At 50.5% G+C, this 25,516-nt stretch overlaps 1 protein-coding gene and 1 long non-coding RNA gene across 2 annotated transcripts in view; both read left to right on the forward strand.

Annotated features, from left to right (window-relative positions):
* The window catches only part of LOC127687090 (uncharacterized), a 375,067-nt gene that overhangs the window by 28,573 nt on the left and 320,978 nt on the right, over positions 1-25,516 (forward strand). The window lies entirely within an intron of this gene.
* Irf2bpl (interferon regulatory factor 2 binding protein like) lies at positions 2,474-6,600 on the forward strand. Its single transcript, XM_052185343.1, has one exon. It carries the CDS (start codon positions 3,395-3,397, stop codon positions 5,735-5,737), a length of 2,343 nt encoding a protein of 780 aa, XP_052041303.1. The 5' UTR covers positions 2,474-3,394; the 3' UTR covers positions 5,738-6,600.

The following is a 25,516-nucleotide window of genomic DNA, read 5'->3' on the forward strand; positions in this document are numbered from 1 at the left end:
ACCCAGCCAAGCCAAAGTTCAGGAGTCCCGGGCTGACAGGGATTGATTGTTTTGACTCACTCAAGGGTAGCTGTGGCATGAGGAAGGGTGAAGTCTAAGGGTGCAAGACACTCACTGAGAAGCACTATACACAGGACTCTGCTCCAAGCCAGCCAGGCAAGGTTTATTATTGCCCTGGAGCACACAGTGAGCTCACCGTTTTTTGCAAAAACCGAAACTGGGTTGCTCTGAGAGAAAGAGCGTGTCCCTAAGGGCTCTTCTCCTTCTTTCCTTTCCTTTGCACTTAGAACCCAGAATGAAGATCTTGATGCTGGGAAAACGCCTGAATAGCTTCTGGAGATCAAGTGTCAAAATAAAAGTACTTCTTGTTGCTTCAGCCGACTGTAAAAGCAATCATAAATAATGATCATAATGCCTTATGCACTTTAACGCTTTCACAGGTTAGCCAGCAACAGTATCGGTATCATCAACACTAGTGTCTGACTGTGGCAGTTTCCCCGTGGTGAGTGCAGCAATGTGGTCTTCATACTGTATGGTCCATTTCTGCATCAGTCTGCACAGCGACACCAGCACACCATAGCTTCTCTATGTGGAAGGATTCAGTAGTACAGTCTGGAAGGAGATTCTAGGGGCTCATTATGAAGGTGCATTTGCATAGCACTTTAATATACAAGGTTGTATGTTACCAAAGAAAATGGAATGCTGATGGAAAATCTCAGCCCCTACAGCATCTCTAGGAGCCCTAGCTTGCGTGCCGCTACCACCTCTCAAACCAAATTTATTGGATTTAGACCCCAGGGCAGCCGCTGCAGTAATCTCTGCCTCTCTATTTTCCTAGTCTGCAAAATGGAATGGAATCTACTTTGTGGAAGACATTCCGGGTTTAATAATATAAATACTGCCTTATACAATGTATCTACATTATAGTGAACTAACCAGAAGCAAGGGAAGTACTTTCCTAGTACTATCCTTTCACCTGTCTCAGGGTAACCTGTCACAAACACGGGGCACAAACTGAAGTCTCCAACAATCCACCAAGCTGAGAGAGAGAAATCTTTTTTTTTTCTTTCAAGACAGGGTTTCTCTGTATAGCCCTGGCCCTGGCTGTCCTGGAATCCACTCTGTAGACCAGGCTGGCCTCGAACTCAGAAATCCACCTGCCTCTGCCTCCCAAGTGCTGGGATTACAGGTGAGCACCACCACTGCCCGGCGTGAGAGAGAATTCTATTTTGCAGAAGGAAAGTATTATATAAATAGAGCTCCAGGTTACAAAGCCGGAGGTGGTAGTAATAGTGAAGAAATTCCAGCCCTGTAGGAGGAATCCGTCTTATCAAACCCCCTCCCTTCCACCAGCCTTCCACTGGGATTATCTTCATTTACATAAGAAAAAAGCAAACTCAATAAATAGAAAAACCAAGTGAAATGCTCCAGTCAGAGCTAAGACCAACCCTATCAGTTTTTACCTTAAGCAACAATGATGGGAGGTGATCTTAGAAGGGAGTAGAAATCATGACCTCCCAGAGTGCACCGGGGCAGTGCGGAATGAAATCACAACACACAGAAGGAACTTTGAAAACTGTGCTTTATTTATTTATGGTTCTAAGGATAGAGATCTGAGCCTGGGGCATCCTGAACAAGCGCTCCCTAGAAGAGCTATGTCCCCTGCTCTAGCACTCAGTATTATTAAATGCCCCTCCCCCCTTATGAAACCCAGAAAACCACTCACCTGTTTGGCCAATTCCTCAACCCCCCCCCCCTTCGGTGACCTTCACTGCAGCTGTATTAAGAAGGCCTCCGAGTGCTCATAGCTTCTTCAGACGTCCTGCCAAAATATTTTATAGAGTTCTGCCAGGGTGAGGGGTGGCTCATTTAACGCCTTTCTCGCAACTCCGGTTCCATTCTCAGGCTGGGTCGCAAAAGCAAATCTAAAAAGGTAATTTCTGGAAGGTTGGAGAAATGCTAATCTGCAGGTGTTTGGGCACCAATGGTGGCAAAGAATGTAACATTAGCGGGGGAGGGATCTCCTATCGCAGATTAAATAGGTAATACCTTTATATGAAATTCTAAGTGAAACTCGTCAAACAGGGCATTTAATTTTACTGCCTGGGGTTTGGTGGGGTGGGGAACAGGAATAGGAAACAACACTCGTGGCTCTTAAATGTTTTGTTACTTGGGAAAGCCAGGCAGGAAAAGGAAAGGTCATCGCCTGTTTCATCCCGCCAACCCCGCCCCAAACCCCCCCTTCCCCCCCTTCCCCGCACCCAAACCCTGGACTTGCAGCTCTAGCTCCCCGGGCCTCAGCTGTGGTGCACACACACGGCCGAGGGGGGAGGGGAAGGGAGGGGAGGGTGGAGGCGAGGAGGAGGGGCCGACAGGGAGGAATCTGGGCATGCTGCCGCGCATGCGCCTTTCGCAAGCAACAAGTGGGCTCTACAGACAGAGGAAGTGTAAAGGGGGGGTGGGGGACTGGTGCAGAGCATGGCGGTGACGTCAGCGCTCCGCCCGGGCGGCATCCCGCGCGGCCAAGCCGGGGACAGCGCGAGCCGCAGCCGGAGCAGGAGCGCTAAGACGCGCCTCCGGAACGTAGAGTAACAATCACAACCCCACATTCCAGGCGAGCGCGAGCGGGAAGGGATGCGACCCGGGTGGAGGCGCCGAGCGAGCGCCCTGCAGCCAACGTGAGAGCCGCCAGCCTCTGTGGCCGGAGAGGTGGTCAGGCCAGGGGGCGGTGGGAGCCTGCGTGCGTGCGCTCCTCTCCTCTGCTCTCGTGTGTCTTGGAAACGGTGGCCGCGGCAGCTCCCTCCGGCGTGCAAACCCAGGCGCAGCCAGCGCAACGGCCGTCGCTGCGAAGGGGAAACGCTCCTCTCTTGGCAGCCACCTCCTCCCCCGGCCCTCCCCGGGAATCAGCGGCTTCAGCAAGATTGGACCTGGGCACCGGGTGGCACAACCTTCTAACCCTCTCCCTGGGGCGCCTGGCGTAGAGAGGACTCAGGTCGTAGGGGGACACCCTTCGCGCTTCCACGCTTCAATCACTCCGGGGAGGGGGCCAAGAGGCCACTGGCGGCCGGCCCCGGACACCCTAGCCCCCTCCCCCCAGCCCCGGAGCTCGCAGCCCTGATCCGCCACACCAGGAAGAAGGCTCCCGGCGCTCTCCTCCGGACGAGACAGCCGCAGTAGGAGGTGGGGGCGAGGAGCGTGCGGAACCCGTCGGCCACCTGGGCGGTGGAGTCCCCGCTGAGAGGCACTACTGCGCTCCCTCCAGCCCCTGGGGCAGAACTTTCTCGCCCCCCTCCCCCGCAACCGGACTCCTTCCCCAGCCAAGCTAGTCCTCCCATAGGAGAAGGCGCCGCGGAGACAGCCCGGGCGGGGGCCTACCTTCCCCGAGGCTGGCATCATGTCGGCGGCGCAGGTGTCCTCGTCCCGAAGACAGTCTTGCTACCTGTGCGACTTGCCTCGCATGCCCTGGGCCATGATCTGGGACTTCTCCGAACCCGTATGCCGTGGTTGCGTCAATTACGAAGGCGCCGACCGCATAGAATTCGTGATCGAGACAGCACGCCAGCTGAAGCGGGCGCACGGTTGCTTCCAAGACGGTCGCTCCCCCGGGCCGCCACCGCCAGTCGGGGTCAAGACAGTGGCCTTGTCCGCTAAGGAAGCGGCAGCAGCAGCTGCCGCCGCGCAGCAACAGCAACAGCAGCAGCAGCAACAACAGCAACAGCAGCAGCAGCAGCTCAACCACGTCGATGGTTCCACCAAGCCTGCAGTGTTGGCCACCCCGTCCGGTCTGGAGCGCTATGGCCTGAGCGCAGCGGCCGCCGCGGCTGCCGCCGCCGCCGCCGCGGTGGAACAACGCACCCGTTTCGAGTATCCGCCTCCCCCGGTGAGTCTGGGGAGCAGCAGCCACGCCGCCCGGCTGCCCAACGGCCTGGGGGGTCCTAACGGCTTCCCCAAGCCGGCACCAGAGGAGGGTCCTCCGGAGCTGAACCGCCAGAGCCCCAACTCATCCTCAGCAGCAACATCGGTGGCTTCTCGGCGTGGGACACATAGTGGGCTGGTGACCGGGCTGCCCAATCCGGGTGGTGGCGGGGGACCCCAGCTCACCGTGCCCCCCAACCTATTACCGCAGACGCTGCTCAACGGCCCAGCCAGCGCCGCGGTGCTGCCTCCGCCCCACGGGTTGGGGGGAAGCCGAGGGCCCCCGACTCCTGCACCTCCGGGTGCTCCCGGGGGACCTGCCTGTCTCGGGGGTCCCCCGGGTGTGTCGGCCACTGTGTCCTCCGCTCCGTCATCGACTTCGTCGACGGTGGCAGAGGTGGGCGTGGGTGCTGCTGGCAAGAGGCCTGGATCGGTGTCGAGCACGGACCAGGAGCGTGAGCTAAAGGAGAAGCAGCGCAACGCTGAGGCCTTGGCCGAGCTAAGCGAGAGCCTTCGCAACCGCGCGGAGGAGTGGGCCAACAAGCCCAAGATGGTCCGCGACACACTGCTCACGCTGGCTGGCTGCACGCCCTACGAGGTGCGCTTCAAGAAGGACCACTCGCTGTTGGGTCGCGTCTTTGCCTTCGACGCGGTATCTAAGCCTGGTATGGACTACGAGCTGAAGCTGTTCATTGAGTATCCCACGGGCTCCGGCAATGTGTACTCCAGCGCGTCTGGGGTAGCCAAACAGATGTACCAGGATTGCATGAAGGACTTCGGCCGGGGTCTGTCCTCTGGCTTCAAGTACCTGGAGTACGAAAAGAAGCATGGCTCTGGCGACTGGCGCCTACTTGGGGACCTACTGCCCGAGGCTGTGCGCTTCTTCAAGGAGGGCGTGCCCGGCGCGGACATGCTGCCCCAGCCCTACTTAGATGCCAGTTGTCCCATGCTACCCACGGCGCTGGTGAGTCTCAGCCGCGCCCCCAGCGCACCTCCAGGAACTGGAGCCTTGCCACCCGCGGCACCCACGGGCCGAGGTGCCGCGTCCAGCCTGCGCAAAAGGAAGGCATCCCCGGAGCCTCCAGACTCAGCGGAAAGCGCACTGAAGCTGGGTGAGGAGCAGCAGAGGCAGCAGTGGATGGCAAACCAGAGCGAGGCGCTAAAGCTCACTATGTCCGCGGGGGGCTTTGCGGCGCCGGGACACGCCGCAGGGGGACCGCCTCCGCCCCCTCCACCTCTGGGACCTCATTCCAATCGGACCACCCCGCCGGAGTCAGCCCCCCAGAACGGTCCGTCCCCCATGGCCGCGCTCATGTCAGTAGCAGACACTTTGGGCACAGCGCATTCGCCCAAGGACGGCAGTTCAGTGCACTCGACCACTGCATCTGCTAGGCGAAACAGCAGCAGCCCGGTGTCGCCCGCCTCCGTGCCGGGGCAGCGTCGCCTGGCGTCACGCAATGGGGACCTGAATTTACAGGTGGCGCCCCCGCCGCCTAGCGCCCACCCGGGCATGGACCAAGTGCACCCCCAAAACATTCCGGATTCCCCTATGGCCAACAGCGGGCCCCTCTGCTGTACCATTTGCCACGAACGTTTGGAGGACACGCATTTCGTTCAGTGTCCGTCCGTCCCTAGCCACAAATTTTGTTTCCCTTGTTCTAGAGAGAGCATCAAAGCCCAGGGGGCCACAGGTGAGGTGTATTGCCCCAGCGGAGAGAAATGCCCCCTAGTCGGGTCTAATGTACCTTGGGCCTTCATGCAGGGCGAAATCGCAACTATCTTAGCTGGGGATGTTAAAGTGAAAAAAGAGAGAGACCCTTGAACCGCAGGGCAGCGACCTCCTTCGCCCTAGACCACCACCTCTTCAATCTAGAGGGCCCTTCCCCCACCCGCCTCCACCTTCCCTATCCACCAAGATGTAGAATTGTGAATATAACTGCAAAAAGTTAGTCTTGTGTATAGACTTTATTTTCGTCGTATGTTTCTATATTTTGAAACAGGTATGTAACTTCTTCATTTGAAGGATAAGCTGGTTTGTGTTAAGCAGTATAATATTGATTGGGTCTTTCGCATCATATTCGTTAGCATTTATTTGGTGGCAGAAATGTTTGCCTAGGTACAGAATTAATAGCCCTTAGCAACGACTGCTGCTGGTGTGTATTTTTGTAAATGTTATGCACTCTGAAAGGAAAAACACACAAAAGAAAAAGATTTTGTCATTTTTTTTTTGTTTTGCCAAGGCCAGTGTTGCTGCCTAAAAAAAAAAGAAAAAAAAGAAAAAAAGAAAAAACATCGATGCTATTAAATGGTAAAAGCTTCTTTCTAAACAGCCCCAAGTGTTGAAGTCTTCACTTAATTTTGTTCTGTTCTGTTTTGTTTTCCTGTTTTGTTTGCAAAATGGTAAGGGGGGGTGTTGGGAGGGGAGGGATTTTTGTTTTGTTTTGTTTTTGTTGCAAGTTTGTGAAGGGGGAAAACGTTTTGGTTTGTTTCTAAGGACCTGAATGTGTTGGATCTTCATGTGTCGTTTTGTTTTGGCTTTGTTGATGCACGGATGCTTTTGAACAGTAGAGCGAAATGCTAGACATGGAGAACTTGCTGTTTGTCCTTTATACATTTCTGTAGTTAACAGAACACTGTAATGTGCCTTGGAGCTTAGTAACTTGTAATAAATTCAATTGATATTAATTCCGCCCTGAGTCAGCACATTTGTCTTTCTAGGGTTGAGGCTACGCTGCTACTCTAATTAGGGGGACAACTGTCTACCTCCTACTTGGATAGAACCAGGCTTCCTGGTTCCTTGGAAGGCTCTCGGGATCAAGCTGCCCCACCCCCCCTGGGTACCAGAGTGTTTACATTTACCTCCCTGTAATCTACAGTTGCTGACTAAGCGATTTCTGTTTACTCTTCCGCATCTTTACCCACCCCCCTTACGGGACCCAGCTGCAAAGAGCATCGTCAGGAATGCTCTTCGGTATCTTTCCCCGGGGCGATGAGTAGTATATATCCTGGTAGCCAGTGCAGCTGTGACTTAACAAGTGGGAACAGAAGGGAGTTTATTTTGCCTCTACAGGCAGGGCAAGATTTTCTGTCTTTGCACACTTGAAACAAAAGGTGTCTGGCTGGGACTTTGCTTCCTGTGTGTAGATGAAAATGTGACCAGCAAGCTTGCCGCATCCCCTGCCCTGGATGTGTTCCTTAACTGTAACCATTTCTGGGCTGCCATAATGGACTGTCCCTCTGGAACTATAGACTAAAATAAACCCTTCAAAATTTAAAAACAAAACAACAACAACAACAAAAAAAAAAACAGCCTAGGTAGGAGTCGGGCAGGGAAGGGTGTGCGCATCTGTGGCGAATGGGTGTTGATTTCAAAGCCGTTTTCACCTCATTCATTACACCCCACCCCTTAATGAGTGTTTCTTAAGTCAGGACACAGCTCACAGCTGATCAGAACAGACTTGGGGGATGGGGGTGAAAGGGAAAGAAAAGCAAAGGTTGCTTAGGCACCAAATGGAATCCATTTTACTGGCAAAGAAACACAACTAACAACTTTGTTGTGAGCATTTGTGAGGCTCTGGCGGGTGGGGAAGTAGAGAAAGGCACCCTCTGGAGCTCAGAACCCCCAACAGACACCAGACAAACCTTTCATCTAGCTAGAGGAATCGAGGCAAACAGTCCTGGTTTGAACCTTGTCCTTTCCTGGAGACAACAGGACTAGAAAACAGAAAGGAAGCAAAACAACAGGAGTGATCTGATCTGAAATTAATTCCTAGCCACTCCCCATTCCTGGCGGAGAGAACTGACCTGATCTGGATTGCCTGCCCTTGTTGGCTGGAGTGCAGGAAGGTGGGAATGGGTGGCAGGAGGAAATCAAGTCCTAGGATGGTCCTGAACGCCCGCAGTATGGAGGTTTGATTGAGTTGGGATTTGCAGTTAATAATACCCTTTAGGTTTCTGAACCTGCTTTGCCACCATATTGAAGTGGAACCCAGAACCCCCGTGTGCCGGTGTGGGTGCGTGTGTTTGGGAATGGGGATCTGTGGTGCTCTTGATGGTTCTGCAGCATGAAACATGGGAGGTGCCTGGCTCACCTCTAAGAATCTCCCTACATATAAATAGATGTTCATTCCTTTCAGCTCCCTGCAAATGTGTCCTTGCGTTTTCATCTGTTGCCAAGTGTTGTATTGGCGCTTATGAGTCATGAAACCTATTTTCATCCTCAGGGGTAATTAACTTGGTGGCGGTAATGCATCGTAGACTGTAGGAAGAGTTAATTCTAAAACGCATCCTGGACCAGGGACCAATCACTTAGAGGTCTGGGCTGGCTTTTCTTACAGCCTCATTAATAAAAAAAAAAAAAAAAAAAAAAACCGGAGCAGGTTTCGCCTGGAAGATTCTTCAAGGTGCTCCCAACCCCCACACCAAATGTACATGCTCTTGAAATGGGTGAATCTAAGAGGGAAAAGCCCCACCCCACCCCCACCCCTGTCAGCTAGGATGTGAGGATTGCCATTGTGGATGTGAATGCTGTGAGTAGTGTCTTTCCTGTTACCTACCTGTGCACACACAGGCTCCCGTCTGCCTGCCACTCTCCCTTACTTGCTTCGGTTATTATGTTCAGAAACTTTTAGGATTACAAAGCCCTTGATTACTAGTACATATGGGCAAGCGGCCTGTCATTAAGAGCTGAGAACTGTGCTGTTTTCTCCCCTGTTGTTGCCGGGTGCTATTATTAGGAGAAGCAGCAGCTGTAGGATTGAAGCATCCAGCAAAGGAGCCTGGGTTGGTTTCACTTAAGGAAGCCTGACTTGACAAGACTTGGCGGAGAGCAGTAAACTGGAGGAAGCACTCAAGAGGTCGGGGCAGAACACAGGCTGCAAGTGAATCATGCATAACTGGTGTAGTTAATTTAAGTTTACAATAGCCAAGGGCCACTGGTTAAATGGTAGCTCTCTTGGGGCGGGGCACGAGGAGTGATAAGACCCTTCTCTTTGCTGGAATTGTTCAGCACCGGGTGTGGCTGCCTTAACCAGTCTCTCTGGTTCTCAGGTTCCCTCTTCCCTGAAGGGGTCCACACTGGACACCTCGGAAACATTTTCCTTCTCCGGCCCCAGGGATTATTGTGTATTTCAGAGACTCACAGCCAAGTGTCCAGCCAGCCGACTGTAAGCTCCTTTTATCCCCATGTTACTTGGGAGTATCCCTACTCCAGCTGCCCATCCATCTCACTTTGGTCTCAGAACCATAGACAGTGGCCACCATTTACAGTCTATACTGTATTATTTGTATGCCTTACCCGGGGCTCCAGTACAATCTTAATGATTCTTTAAGTGAACTTGGGGGGGAATGTAAAACTGTAACAGCTTTTAGAAGAAGAAGTGGATGGGTAGATAAGGCCGTTCTGGATTCTGAAGGCAATACCATGGACAATGTATCTGCGGGAGAGCTCATAATTTCAAACCCTTAATAGTAAAATTCTAGATATTCCATGTATATTCTCCCGTGTATCCAGGACAAGTGATAAAATGAGATTCAGCATTTGAATACTTTGGACCATCTCAGGTAGCCAATGCTGGCTTCGAACTTTTTCTTTCTTTCTTTCTTTCTTTCTTTCTTTCTTTCTTTCTTTCTTTCTTTCTTTCTTTTTCTTTTTCTTTTTTTTTTTGTTTTTTTGTTTTTTTGTTTTTTTGTTTGAGACAGGGTTTCTCTGTATAGCCCTGGCTGTCCTGGAACTCACTATGTAGACCAGGCTGGCCTTGAACTCAGAAATCTGCCTGCCTCTGCCACAACCCTTCTCCTGACTAAGCCTCTGGGTGCTAGGCTATAGGAATGAGCCCCCAGGCCCAGCTTTCTGAAATTCACATTTGTTTCTTCCTAAACTTCATCAAGAACAGGAAGTTGGACACTGGAATGACCATAAGGCCTAGTGAAAAACCTTGTTTATGCGGCAATCCTGGTGATCGAACCCTAGGGCTCCATCAACAGAACCCCAGTGCTCTACTGCAGATGCTATATCCTTAGCACCTTTTTTACCCGTTATTTTGAGACAAAGAACTCACTAAATTGTCCAGGATGACCCAAACATGTTTTGTTTTGTTTTTTAAGAACTCACTTTGTAGACCAGGCTGGCCTCAAATGCACTTGCCTCTGACTCCCAAGTACTGAGATTAAAGGCAGGTACCACCACTCCCTGGCTCCAATTTTTTTTCCAGGGAGGGTTTCACTAGGTAGTAGCTCCAGCTGGCTTGGAATTTGCTGTAGACCAGACCAGCCTTGAATTCAGAGGAACTGACCTATCTCTATCTCTATCTTCTGGACTAAAGGAACACACTATCATGCCCAGCCTAACTATTTATTAAGGGGTTTAGGACCATCTACAGCCCATCTATGACTTGAGTTTAGAACTCAGGCCCATGCATGATCCAGCTTTTAAACTCAAGGCAGGGAGAAGAGATACAATTTACCTGTGGTCACACAGTGGCAGAGACTGAACTAGATTCCCATTTGTAGTAGACACTAAAATTAAAACCAACTAACCAACCAAACAAACAAAACCTTTAAAGATCCTTGGTTTAACTACAGCTGTCCACCAAAAGGAGGGACGATGGTGGGCAAAGTCCCCAGGGAGTGGGGCACATTGTCTTCATTAACTCTTGGAAAATGGCAGCCGGCATTACTCTCCTGGTTTTCAGTCATACCTTAGCAACATTGCTAGGTTTCTGACTATAAATGTCAGGCAGGATTGAACTGTAAAGTCTTTTCTTAACCTTTCATCTCCATAACGCCACACCTCCTCCCCATTTGCTAATTGGAAACTTCTGGAGGTTTAAAGACAGACAATGGACTGCAAAACCAACTAGGGTCCATCTGGGTAAACAAGGAAGAAAGGCAAGGGGAGGAGAAACACTGGGGCTCTTTCTCACTCTCTCAAGCTTGGGGTGTACAGCTCTCTCCTTATCATTCTTTTTGCCTGGCTGATTCTCCCACTGCAAAGAGGGAACTGAAAGAGACCGTAACAAGCCAGGTGCCAGGTAGTGAGAAACACATTGAGTTGCCAACCTTCAGGCCTGCTTGAGAGGAAGATGTGTCATCCCGTTTTATACGAAGATCAACTGAACACAGAAAGATTGAATTGCCCCAAGTTCATGCCCAGGTTGGCCTAAGATCCTACACTCTTCTTAAACCTGTTGTTCTGCACCTTTTAATTCTGACCTTCTGGCCCCTGAAAGCCAAGGCTCTGAGCATGAGTCCCAGCCAGTCCCACTGTCTTCTTCCCGGGTTTCAGTGCGAACCTCAGAGCCAACATCAGGAAGACTGGAGGTGATGGATGTACTATCCCAGGAGGTTCAGTTGGGATCCTGGAGCAATGCTGTTTTCCTGGAGTCTCCCTCCATTACCTCCTACTGTGGTGTCTGATAAAACAGAGGTGGGCAGGGAGCAGATGCTCTGTCTTGACTCTAATGGCTATTGCTCCTGTGAGGATCGTCAACCCCACTGGCCATCCTGATTCCTGACATTTTCAATTGTGTTAGTGGGAAATTGGCGCATTTATTCTTGGGCCTTGTTACGGTCATTCTCCCTTGCTAGTGGGCCTCAGAAATGCATCCATGAGCAGCACACCTGTTCTGATGGCCCTGAGAAAGCTCACCGTTCTACAGGACTATTAGTTGTGAGTCTTTAGACACTACTAGAGAGATATGCCCCAGCCTCCCAGCTGATCTCCTCAGCTCTGTTTGGTCTCTTCCTATTTCAGGTCTTGATTTTGTGGCAATGAATCCTTTTCCATGTTAATATATCACCCCCTTGCTTAGAAAGGCCACTTGAGACTGGACATGGTAGCACATGCCTGTAATGCCAGAATTTGGGAAGTAGAGGCAGGAAGATCAAGAGTTCATGGTCACTCTTTGCTATATAGCACTTTAGTGGCCAGCTTGGGCCATAAGGTGTATATAGTTCAATTAATAGAGTGCTTGACCAGCATGAAGGAGGTCCTGGGTTTCTCAATAAAGCCACATATGGTGGTGAGAGTCTGTGATCTCAGCATTTAGGACGTAGAGGAAGATTAGCCTTTTTTGGGGGGTGGGGGTGGGTTTGAGACAGGGTTTCTCTGCGTAGCTCTGGCTGTCCTGGAACTCACTCAATAGACAGGCTGGCCTTGAACTCAGAAATCTGCCTGCCTCTGCCTCCAAGATTAGACATTTAATGTCATCTTGGCTAACCCTGGAATTCAAAACCATCTTAGGCTACCTAAAACTTAGTCTCAATAAAAGTAAATAAAATTAAAGTGGAAAGTTTTGTTGTTGTTTGCTTGTTTGTTTTTTAGGAAAAGAATAAAGAAGATGTCTCCCTTGGCTATAATCTAATCCTGGTTATAAGGTGTCTCAGTGGTCAAGAACACTTATTGTTCTTCCAGAAGACCCAAGTTCTGCTCCTAGCACCTTCACAGTGACTTATACTCATCCCTGTCTCAAGGCTTAGGGAATCTGACACCTTCTGCTGTCCTCAGGTGCACATACAAACGCGCAGGCAAAACACTCAACTAAAAATTTTTTTTTCTTTTTTTCAAGGCATGGGTTCTTTGTGTAGCCCTGGCTGTCCTGGAACTTGCTCTGTAGACCAGGCTGGCCTTGAACTCAGAAATCCACCTGCCTCTGCCTCCCAAGTGCTGGGATTAAAGGCGTGCGCCACCACTGCCCAGCTTCAACTAAAATTTATTACGTGCCTTTGATCCCAGCTCTCAGTGAATCTTGGATGAGGCCATTCTACTGGAGTTCTAACCTAGAGATACCTTAAACAAACAAGCAAAAAATGCACCACACTTATTTATATTAAGAGGAGAAAATATTATTCCCAGCACCCAGGAAGCAAAAGCAGGCAGATCTTTGTGAGTTTGAAGTCTGCCTGATCTACAGAGTAAGTTCCAGGCCAGCAAGGACTACATAAAGACCCTGTCTCAAAAGACTGGGAAAGAGAGAGAGACAGAGAGACACAGGCACACACACACACACACACACACACACAAAGAGAGAGACACAGAGAGAGACACACAGTGAGAATTACAGAGCATGAAAAGCTACTCAGAAAAAAGAAGGCCGTTCTCCTTTTGTTCCACATCTTCAGCTCTCCATGGAAGGCAGGCATTGTGGTGCAGTCCTGTGTGAGGGCTTTCATCAGTACTAGGTACTCAAAGGAGTTGAGAGCTATACTACAGTTCTCCTGGGGCTTAGCACATACCAGAGACAAGGAGAGCAGCACAGGATAAAGACCTGAACTTGGGTCACAGAGACTCTACCTGAATCTGAGGAGTCCCCATCCCCACAGCAAGGGTTGGCTTAGATTCCTTCTAAAGTTCTGGACAACGGGTGAATGTTCCCTAATGTATGTATGGGTGCCTGTATATGCATATGTGTGTATATGTGCATGCATGTATGTATGTATATGTCTGTCTTTGGCTCACATCCAGTGCACTTACATGTTACCTGCATACTGTATGGTCCAGCTCCTTAAGCTATGCTCTGTGTGTCAGCTTGAGTGTTCTTTGTAAGGGATGGCCAGGGACAGGGCAAGGAGCAGGTCAGGTATCCCCTGCAAGGTTCCAGAGCCCTTTCTCAACAACCACTGCACCCCCCTCCAAACACACACACACACTCCCCAGTAGCTGGCAGAAGTGTACCCCAGGGGACCACCTGAGGAGCTTGGCTGAAAGGAAAGAGGGAAGAAAGAGGACAGGGAAGGGTACAGGTAGAGAGCTTGCCGAGCAAGTATGAACCTTGGATTCTACCCTTAGCACCAATAAATAAATATGTAGATAAATAATCAAAGAAATGTACGACATTTTATTAACTAAGATTATTAGCTTGTGGATTGAGTCTATCTGCCTTGGTGTTTACTGACATTATTACTATGAGGAGTCGTACATAAGGAACTAGATGAGATTGCTAGTCAGGAATGACATGCTATAAACAAATGAAATAATAATAAATAAAAATATACAACAGGCCACGATAGGAGTAGTAGTGGATGCTTGAATTCTACACACGTGGGAGGCAGGAAGATCAGGAATTCAGGGTCAGTCTCAACTCCATCGAAAGTCCAAAGCCAATCTCGGCTATGTGACAGCCTGGGTCGAGAACAACAAAAGTGGGGCTGAAAAGATGGCTCAGCGGTTAAAGAGCACTGACTGCTCTTCTGAAGGTCCTGAGTTCAATTCCTAGCAACCACATGGTGGCTCACAACCATCCATAATGAGAACTGATCCCCTCTTCTGGGGTGTCTGAAGACAGCTACAGTGTACTTACATATAATAAATAAATAAATAAATAAATAAATATTTAAATATATACATATTCATGTGTGTGAATGTGTATATGTATATATACGTATATGTATATATACATGCATACATATGTATATATATGTATATACATACACACATACATATAGATGTGTGTGTGTGTGCACGTATATAGGAAAACCCAGCAAGAAAGAATCTAATATAACCTCCAGCCCCAAGGTGGGATAACACTGTCAGATGTAATTTCTCCATTATCACGACTCATCTTTAGGTTGACAGTGGTGGTAGTATTCGACTGGTGCCTCTCCCTACTTCCCAAGGCCTCACTCTCACTCCTTTCAGACCCCCTCCCTAGTTCTGCTCCCCAGCCTAGCTCCCCAGTCTTCCAGGGAGCCAGGTGTTTTGGTCATGAGGAGAATCAGGGCACTTGAAGTCCCATGCCAGGGCCCGGGCTCCGGACCACCTAGAGCTCGCAGCCCCAGGAGGCCTGGCCACAGCTGAGAACGGGTTTGGGTGACTGGTGGTGCCTGTAGTGCTGAAGGCCAGCGCCCTGGGAGAGGCGGCTGTGGAATGCTGGCCATGTGCATCTGAAGGAATTAACTCAATGCCCCTGGGTCTCAGCCCAGACTGTCATGTGACTATCTCCCACAAGCTCCCCTACCCCTAACCTCTTGTCTTCCTGGCTCCTAAGCTTGGAGCACTACTGGTCTTGGATCAGAGCTGACGGCAGCTGACCACTTCTTGGGGCGTTGCCTATAGGCTCACTCCCGGTGGGGTTGGGGTGGAGTTCTGGAAATATTGTTGCAGGGTGACAAAGGGCGGTGGCTAGGGGCATATTCAAGGTAGAAGAGGAAGGTGGTCGATAGGGAGTCAAAGAAGCAGCAGCAGGGGGTGGCGGCCCTTCTCTTCACCAGGCCCCCTGCTAGGAAGCAGCCTCTTAGGTTCCAAGCCTCTCCTGCCCAGCTGGGCCTCCAGACAGTGTCTGGAAAAGAGGCCTGGAAGAGACAAAACGGCCCAGGGCAGGAAGTCCATACCAACCTCTCCTGGTAGGCCTCAGGGACCACCAGCCCCTAGTCTTGTGACTCCTGCCTGCCCTCAGATCCCACCCATCCTGCGCAGGCAGAAGAAGGGGTGAGCATGTTCCTGTCTACCTACAGCTTTGGCCTCTAGAAACTCGGGGGCAAGAGTGCTGTGCAGGCAATCTCACCATTTCCTTCTTTGTTCTGTAATGTTCCGGTCGGGTCAACCCCTTGTCACTGGAAACCAGCTTAGTCAGGACCTGTAGCTTCCAAAGCTCTTCCACTCCTGTCCCATCTTCTGCTGAGGAAGGCCTTTTCTCACTTGCTGGATCTGAGTGCCATCCATCCCCTGTCTTATCCAACACTAACTGCTGGCTTTCAGGGACTCCCAGGTTCCATATGTGATCTGGATGAGGGAAGGGAGGGAGCATGAGGCCCTGTGCACCCAGGAGATTTCCTCCCTAAGTCATGCTCTCTGGCCCTGGAAGCCGAGCCCACTTGACTTGATCTAGGTTACGTGGTTTCCCAAGCAAGGAGCAGTTTGGGAACACTGTGAGTTCCAGGAAGAACTGGCTTCACAGTTCTGGGTTTTGTGGTCATACAGGAAGCCACATCCAAAGCGACAGTGTGAACCTTTGCTGACTTCTTTTTTTTGTTTGTTTGTTTGTTTTTTCGAGCCAGGTTTTCCTCTGTGTAGCTCCAGCTGTCCTGGAACTCACTCTGTAGACCAGGCTGGCCTCGAACTAAGAAATCTGCCTGCTTTTGCCTCCCAAGTGCTGGGATTAAAGGCGTGCGTCACCACCGCCTTTGCTGACTTCTTATGGTAGACAAGTCCTTGACACTAAACCATAGCTTAAGCATCTTTTACTTCTGAAAATCTTAGGTTATTTTATATTTTGGAGACGGAGTCTCACTAGATAGCAAAGGCCGGCCTCTATATAGCTGAGGCTAGCCTCTATATAGCCCAGGATGACCTCTATATAGCCCATGATGGCCTCTTTATAGCCAAGGGTCATCTTAGACTCACCATCCTCCTGTACCAGCCTCCAAATTATAGACATGCCCCCACTAGGCCCGACCCAGCTGTCTTTTTTCTGGTTCTTTTTATTTTTTTTATTTTATTTTATTTTATTATTTTTGTTTTGTTTTTGTTTTTGTTTTTGTTTTTGTTTTTTTTGTTTTTGTTTTTGTTTTTTGGATTTGGTTTTTTTGAGACAGGGTTTCTCTGTATAGCCCTGGCTGTCCTGGAACTCACTCTGTAGACCAGGCTGGCCTCAAACTCAGAAATCCGCCTGCCTCAGAGTTCTGGGATTACAGGCGTGCACCAACACCGCCCGGCTACCTCACCTCCATTCTTAACCTTGATTTTTCCTGGATGCATTGAGATTCTTGGCATCCTGACAGCAGAGGTCCTGATGCGCCTCCTCCTTTCAAGGGCAAATTCAAAGCAGAAACACCTAACTAAACCTTAAAGTAAACACCATGGAGACCACCGGCCCGGCGCTGACATGGAAAAGGCTGCTTCCTCATTTATTTTTGAAGTTCTAAGAGTCTGCCTACCAAAAAAGGAAAAAAAAAGGCAGGGGGTAGGGAGAGGGGGCTGGAGAGAGAGGGTTCAGGGGGTTAGAGACATGGCTGCTGTTCCAGAGGACCCTGGTTCAGTCCCCAGCATTCATATCAGGTGGCTCACAACTGCCTACAACTCCAGCTCCAAGGGAACCCAAGCCTCACCACCTGCACGGACATATCCCCACACAGGCATGCACACATACATGTAATTAAAAATAAATACCCAATTTAAAAAACAAAAATCACGAAGGACATCAAAATGCTCTGATACGTCTTCTCTGGCAGGCCCATACATCTGTGTGTCCTCAGCCTCTTGGCTAGCCTGACCTTGCCTGCCCTGTCTCTAGTGCCAGAGGCTGGCGCGAGATACCAGGGCATTGGGCCACTCTGCCCAGAGACTTTGTGTGATATTTGGAGGCCCTGGGCCAATCAGCCTCTGCTGGGGAGGTTACGTCAGAAAAGCCCAGAAGGTTCCGCTGCTTCCACCCCGCCCCACTAGAGCAGCCAGGGCAGCAGGAGCATGCGCGTCCGAGCAGGGCCAGGCAGGAGTGTTCAGTCCTCTATCTGGCAAGGCCAAGCAGGCTGCCCTTTACCCACACCTGCTGGCCACCCCCACCCCCACTCCCCAAGCCGGGTCCAGCTACTTACTCTTCAGGTTGGGGAGGGAAGCAGAAAGAATAGAAGCTGCCACAAACTGGCTTTTCCAGATCCTGCCTGTAAACTCAGGTTAAAAATAAAACCACGTGTCCAGGAAGGAGAGGGGAGGGTGAAGGCTTAGAGCTTGCTTGAGGCTAGGACAAGCCGGCATGTGGAACTAGCACCCACAGCACAGTGGTAGTGAACCCCAGAGAAAAAGGCAGATGGGGCGGGCCATCCTAGACAATTGCAGTGGGAGGTAACTTTCAGGTCACAGCCCAGAAAGAGCGACCCTGTCTGAAAGGTGAGGAGGAATTGGGTCTTCTTGTCTTTGTCCCCACAGGCCTTCTCCAGGTGTGGCACACCCCTCCAGTCCCTCTCTCCTTGCTAGCCTCTGTGGAGAGGCTCCAGTACCCTGAGTACCAGGCCGCCTTAATGCCATGGTTCCTCTGGCTAAACGAACAGACCAAAGGCAGGAAGCTGGCTGTCTGTTCTGAGGGGAACACCACCCTTGAGGAAAAGGGAAAGAATGCGTGTGCTGAGGATTTTCCCTCATGCCGGTTGCACCTCACAGGGGCTGCTAGCCTCAGGAAGGTCCTCAGTGAGACCGTCTCACGGCCTGAGAAACACCACGACACTGGAACCATCCTTGAACTGAAAGGCATTGAGTGAAGGCTGGGACACTGCTGCCCAGCTGTGACGTTGTTATTTGATCCTCACAAAATACCTTTTTAGTCAGCAGGGAAGAAACTGAGGCATGATTGAACTAGAGACCGGGAATGACGGCTATCTGTGTTGTGTTTTTTTAAAGAATATTTTAACGATGTATATATTAATTTTAATTATGCGTAAGTGTGTGGTTGGTGCCTGTGGAGGCCAGAGGTGAGGTGTCAGACCCCTTGGAACTGGAGTTACAAAGAGCTGTGAGCTCTGGTGCTGGAAACTGAACTCTGGTCCTCTGCACGGGCAGCCAGTGCTCTTAACCACTGAGCCACCTCTTCAGGCCCCTCTCTCTTCTTCTAGGAACTCATGCCAACCAAGCTCAACCCCAAACTAGAATTGGAACACAAGGCTTTCTGCCTAGGCTCTTAAACGCTGCACCAACTAGAGCCCAGACTCACTCGTCTGCCAGCCCCACCCTGACGACCTCTCTCCTGTCCAGCGATCTCTCCAGTGTCATTCCTCTGTCCCTCACCCTTTCTGTCTGTCAGTCTTGGGCAGGAGGTTCTGGTATACCTGGCTGGCAGCTTCCTAGGGAGGACGAGGCTGTGTGTGTGTGTGTGTGTGTGTGTGGTCACCTGGAAGTCAGGACAGATGGAGGTGGGGCTCAGCAAAAACAGCTAACTCGGAGGAGGCTTCTCGGGCAGGCAGGCGAGAGTCGTGCTTATGAGGCCCTGTCCCTCTCTGGCAGAGCTGATGCATGCCTGTCCCCTGCTTGCACCATTTACAATTTTCATTTTATCGCCACTGTCCCAGGCACTAACTTGTGTGCCTCCTCCCTAGGCAAATGCTCCCAGAGAACTATTGTTGGATTTTGGGGGGGGGGGAAATGTGGTGAATGGAACAGGTAGGTTCAAATTTCCTCTGTGCTGATGACCTTGGACAAGTCACTGTGACAAGAATTTCTTCTCCATCAGGTAGAAAAAAAGTATCCTTTGAAGTTTTGTGAAGGGACCAAATGAAGTTAGGAGTGGAATAGTCTAGAATGGGAAGCCCTCCACAGTTGTAAGCTGGAAGAAACCATGCCTCTGTCATCACTGTTCTGTCTGTCTGTCTGTCTCTCTCTCAATCTGTGTGTGTGTGTGTGTGTGTGTGTGTGTGTGTGTGTGCCTGTCTGTCTTTTGAGATAGGATCTCTATACTCACTCTGTAGGCTGGCTTCACACTCAGAGATCTGCCTGCCTTTGCCTCCTGGAGTGCTGAGATCAAAGGTGTGCACCACCACACCCAGCCCTGCGTTGAAAGGAGCTGGGGCCTCCGTTGCCTGAGAGTTCACTGCATCCATGGACCTTATTAGTATTAGTATTTTAAAAGATGTATTTATTTATTATATGTAAGCACACTGTAGCTGTCTTCAGACACACCCGAAGAAGACGTCCAATTTCATTACAGATGGTTGTGAGCCACCGTGTGGATGCTGGGATTTGAACTCAGAATCTCCGGAGGAGCCGTGGGTGTTCTTAACCACTGAGCCATCTCTCCAGCCCCCATGTAACAGTCTTAGGGCAGAGCTACAGAGCCTAGAGTAGCCTGGAACTGCTAGCACCCAATTCCTTGACCCTGGTGTTCCCAAAGGAGAGGGGCTAAAACCTGCGTCTAATAGAGCCAGGAGTCCTTACTAAGGATGGGGACTAAATTCCAGTCTGCTTGTTCCGGGTCATCAAAATCTGGACTGCCCTTCCAAACAGGAATGCCCAGCCCCTGAGCAGAAGCCAGCCCCTGGATTACAGGAGAGGAATGAGGAAGTACTACCGGGCTTCCAGTCACGAGGAATAGACTGCCCTTGAATTGCAAGGCCATTTGGTTAATTATTCAGCTTTGGGAATATGGCCGTAAACAAGTCCAAATCTCTATTGTTATGCTTAAGTCTAGAGAAGATCTACAAATATGCAACTTGGTACTGTGAGGGGGTGGAGTTGCTTCTATTTGACCAGCTTGACCTGGGGTTTTGATAACTGAGTAGGAGCTCACTGAGCAGGAACAGGAGAATCCCAGGACTAGGTTATCTAGCCAGGTGAAGGTAAGGAATTGCCCCTGCACAAAATTTATGAGGGATGGGAGGTGCTCTAAGGTGATGGAACAGCGTGACTTAGAAATGAGGCCATTCTGAATCTGATGATATGATAATTTGGCTTCTGCCCTACTGGTCAGGTCTCTAGCTTTTCCTTAGGCATGACTGGACAGAAACTTGACCCAATTCACATTTCTATCTTTGAGTCATCCAATGTCTTGGTGGCTGGGAACCCCTGAGGGGGAGGGCAGACAGAATCTGTAGCCTGGGTGCCTGCCCCACCCTGCTCCTGTCAGTGGAGAGGCCACCTATTCATTCTGCCTTTGGTGAGCCTACAAGCCCTCTCCAGCCCTCTGCTGCCTCTTACGGGGCACCCTTATACTGTTCCCTGGTTGGAGGCACCCAGCAAAAGCCAGGACTTAACTTTAACTGTACTTTCAGCTTGGCTCAAGGTTCACACACAGGCCCTGACTTTATGCCAACATTCTGAGCCTGTGGCTGTCTTTGGGTGTCTCTGGTTAGGTTTTCTGGGTGGCTGAGTCCCTCAGGCTGGCCGGCGTAGCCATGGATGGGCACTGCTAACTTGGGCAATCGCAGTTCAGCATTTCTGCTGTGGAGTGGGGCCCTGGATGGACAAGGCCTTTGCTTTGTCACCTGGGTGTCTGGAGTGCACAGGTTTGGCCTTAGCTGAATCAGTGTGCAGCCTTCAGGAGAGGTAAAGGTCTGTTCACTGAGTTAGAGTTTCCCTATATGGCAGTGTCTTAGGGTTTTACTGCTGTGGAGAAACTCCATGACCAAAGAAATTCTTTTTATTTATTTTTTTCAAAGATTTATTTATTTATTATATGTAAGTATACTGTACCTGTCTTCAGACACCCCAGAGGAGGGTATCAGATCTCATTAAGGATGGTTGTGAGCCACCATGTGGTTGCTGGGATTTGAACTCAGGACCTTTGGAAGAGCAGTCAGTGCTCTTAACTGCTGAGCCCTCTCTCCAGCCCTTTTTATTTTTTTAAAAAATGTATTTCAGCAGGGCGGTGGTGGCACACGCCTGTAATCCCAGCACTCTGGGAGGCAGAGGCAGGCAGATTTCTGAGTTCGAGGACAGCCTGGTCTACAGAGTGAGTTCCAGGACAGCCAGGGCTATACAGAGAAACCCTGTCTCGAAAAAAAAGCAAATCCAAAAAACAAAACAAACAAACAAAAAAAGATGTATTTCTTTCATGTATGTGGGTATACTGTCACTGTCTTCAGACACACCAGAAGGTGCAATCTCTCCAGCCCCCAAAGCAATTCTTTTTGGTTTTTTGTTTGTTTGTTTGTTTCAAGACAGCGTTTCTTTGTGTAGCCCTGGCTGTCCTGGAAGTCACTGTAGACCAGCCTGGCTTCAAACTCAGAAATCTGCCTGCCTGTACCTCCCAAGTGCTGGGATTAAAGGCGTGCGCCACCACTGCCCAGCTTTCTCAGTGGTTTTTGTTTTTTGTTTTTTGCTTTTGTTTTTTTCCCCCAAAGCAATTCTTATAAGGACAACATTTAATTGGGGCTGGCTTACAGGTTCAGAGCTTCAGTGCATTGTCATCAAGGTGGGAGCATGGTAGCATCCAGGCAGGTATGGTACAGAAGGAACTAAGACTTCAACTTGTTGTTCTGAAGGCAAACAGGAGAAGACTGGTTTCCAGGCAGCTGGGACTAGGGTCTTAAAGCCCACGCCCACAGTGACACAGTTCCTTCAACAAGACCACATCCTCCAAATAGTGTCAATCCCTGGGCCAAGGCTCTGCAAACCATCCCAGGAAGGTAGACAGGGCTCAGTCACTCACTTTATCAAAGGGACCAACCACTAAGACATTCACAAAGGATTCATCCTCATGTCTTTCTTCTTTTAAAGTTGTGAGTGCAGACCCGGGAACCTCGCTCGACCCAGGCAAGCCCTCTACCCCTGAACTGTATCCCCGGCACTCTTTCTACTTTTGTTTTGAGACAGGGGATTACTAAGTTGCCCAGGCTAGCCTCATACTCACTCTGTAGCTCAGGTTGCCCTTGAACTTTCAGTTCTGTCGCTTCAGTGTTGCCAAGCAACTGGGATGGCGGCTCTGAGCCTCTTGTTGAACTCTGCCTGCTTATTGCTTCCTTCTGGGGACTCAAGGGACCCCATGTTCCCCCACCTCCTGTTTTCAGGGACTTAAAGTTTGTCACTTCGGTGTGAATAGACCAACAGCAAACAAACACTAGCCTCCGAAGGGAGGTGACCTTATGGACACTGGATACATGAGGTGGGGTGGCCTATGCTTTAGTGGACAATAGAGTCGGAAGAGGCAACCTGACCACACTGGTCAGCAGTCATCCTCCTGTTCCTCCACCCGTTGCTGCAGGGTCTCTGACACTTGGCCTGTGCAGAGGTACCCAGCTGAGGGCGCATGTGTGGTGCCCTCATCCTTCCTTACCACCTCCCCTTTCCCTGTAGCAAAGTAGAAGCCACTGGAAGAAGTAAGAACATTTCAATACTCCTGCCTCAGTTCTGAACTTAGTGTGGATGCAATTGGTTGGTTTTACATCCCTCTTTTCCCAAAACGTGGGTGGAGCTGAGTCTTAGGGCAGAAGCAGAACCTGGAAACACAGAGTGCTGGGATTACAGGCGTGCACCACCACCACCGGCTAGCAGAGTGTTTCTTGACTGACGGCTGCCCACAGTAAGCAGTGAGTGGGAGCCCAGAGGCCTGTGGCAGAAAGCGGAAGGGGCCATGCAGAAGCTCATCTTGGGTGTGAATGCACAAGGCAGGAGAGGGATTCAATCTCAGTTCCTGAAGGCTTCGTTGCGGTGATCTGCAGGGAAATCTTGGGAAATCTTGGCAAATCTCTACCTTATGTCTGCATTGTCCTGAGCCTTTATTAATTCATGAGTCATGAAAGCCACACGGGAAAAGATCTGTGACTCCCATGTTGTTTTGTTTTCTTGTTTTCAAGACAGGGTTTCTTTGTGTAACCCTGGCTGTCCTAGAACTTGCTATGTAGACCAGGCTGGCCTCAAACTCGTAGACACCCACCCACTTCCTTCTGAGTGCTAAGGTTAATGGCATGTAATACCACTGACCAGTGGGGGCTCATGCCTTTAATGGCAGTACTTGGGAGGCCGAGGCAGGTACATCTTTATGAGTTTGTTCCCCTATCTCCTGTGTAATCAAGGTTGGAATGCTACCTCTTAACACTGAACCATGGAGGTAGGAGGGACTTGGCCACACAGACCTGTGCAGAGCAGTCAGCTGTATCTGCCCACAGCTGACAGTGGCTTTTGTGGCCTGCACTCCCTGTGCCTGTCAAGCCCAGGGACACCTGTCTTTCCCTGCCATGTGACACGGAGTAGTCTCCCTGGGAAGGGGATGGTCATGGGATTCTTGAAGGCAAAGGGAGATGAATGTGAGCTGACATTTCCCCTAGTGACTGGCAAAGGGCTGACACAGACGGCCGGCCGAGGACCAGCCTGGTAATTAATGTGTCTGTAGTTTCATTGACAAAGCAAAAAAGCAAACAGAAGAGAAGGGTGGGTGTGAGAGATGGGTGGGAAGCATAGGGCTGGAGGGTGAGTGTCTTGGGGAGGGCAGCAGTCAGGAGGAAGCAGAGAGGGAGGAGTCAAGGGAACAGAACAACTGGCATCTGTGGCTGTGTGTGAGGATGTGTGAGGACGTGTCTGGGAAGACCTGTCTGGGAGGATGTGTGTGGCAGAGGTGCCTACCGGTGTGTGTGTGTGTGTGTGTGTGTGTGTGTGTGTGTGTGTATGCACGTGCATGCCTCTGTGTGTATGTGTGTGTGTGCATGATAGATGATAGAGAGGCGGCAGGCAGGCAGGCAGGCAGACAGACAGACAGACAGACAGACAGAGGAAGGGATCAAATGGAGGGTGGCTTGTGCTTCCTCTGCTCAGTCATCCGGCTTCTGGCAAGCCTGGCAGAGTACAGTGAGGAATCTGCCGTGAGGAACTAGAAGACCACCTTTCTACGATCCCTTTCCCTTTGTGTGAGATTTTTCCGGTGAAAAACCAAGTCTGGAGCTATAAATAATCCCGGCACAGCTGCGGCATCCTGGAGACTTATGGAGCACGCTGATGCTTGGCAGCCGGGGCTTGGGGGACAGGTTGAGGCTTTCTTTCCCTCTGTGGTCCCTCAGCCCCAGCTGCCTCCCACACTCTTGGGCTTCTCCTCTGACCTGTAGGACCTTGGTGGCAGCCCTTGGAGGCCCTCAATGATCAGATTCCAACCTTGGCTTGGGCAGAGTGAACTACTATAGTGTGGCACAATAGCTGGGTAGAAAGGCAGGTCAGGGAGTCCAGGGGCAGCGAGAATAGCAGGTGCCTTCCTGCCCCTGGGGCCCATTTTGCTCGACTGCTTCAAAGAGGGGCATGGTGTTCCTGGCTGGCATACAGGTGGCTAAGAGTCAAATGGTCTTAAGGCCTGGACTGAGGGCCAATCATATCCTCACTCCTGTTCTCATTTACATACTGTACTGAGCCTTTTTCAAGGTCTCACAGGGGACAGGAAAATGGGCTCCACACAAGACTCATGGGGAACCCCACTTCTTAGGGGAGTGCACACATTTGGCTCTTGGCATGAGGACATATATAAGGGGCTCCCTCTCCCAAGATCAACTTTCATCCTGTTTCCAGTTTCACTTTCAGGGCAGAGAGCAGGCAGAGGTGAGGTATTCTAGAACTCAGGCCTAGTCTTTAAAATCTATGGGCTCTGGAGAGTGAGAGGGAGGGAGAGAGGGAGAGAGGGACTCCTCATTTCTTCAGCACCTATTCGCCATGCCTGTGCCTCCCCCCCTCACACACCATGTTCCCTGTAAGCTCCAGGATTCCCGAGAGCGGGGAGCAGACACTCAGGCTTTCTCTCCCCATGGTCCTGTGACTATATGTGCTCAGGCCCCTGGTCTGCTATCATTGACTGTAGAACTTCCAGCCTTCTATTTCTTCGTGGGAAAGGGGTCAGAGCCACCTGACTCTCTTCTGGTCCCATCTCCTGTCAGGCTCTAGGCGCTAAGGCTAAGGCTAAGGACTTCCAAGAACCCTGCTCCCAGCCTCTCCTGTCCTTTCCCCAAATTCCAAACCTATGGGCCCTGGGGGACTTTCTAATTGCCTGGGTTTAGGTCATGTGCTCCCATCCTGGTTATCAGCAGATACAGGGCACAGAATTCCCAGCTTTTGCAGAGGCAGGCAGATCTCTGACTTTGAAGCTAGCCTGGTCTACATAGTAAATTCCAGGGCAGCCAGGACTACACTGAGAAACCCTGTCTCAAACAAACAAACCAACCAGCAAACAAATTCTAGAACTGTATGAGAGTGATTCGTTAAGCTATTGAC

Source organism: Apodemus sylvaticus, chromosome 6, assembly GCF_947179515.1.
Source record: "Apodemus sylvaticus chromosome 6, mApoSyl1.1, whole genome shotgun sequence".
NCBI classification, from domain to species: Eukaryota; Metazoa; Chordata; class Mammalia; order Rodentia; family Muridae; genus Apodemus; species Apodemus sylvaticus.

Coding starts and splice junctions, on each gene's coding strand:
- Irf2bpl (XM_052185343.1), top strand. CDS start 3,395: ATGTCGGCGGCGCAGGTGTCCTCGTCCCGAAGACAGTCTTGCTACCTG.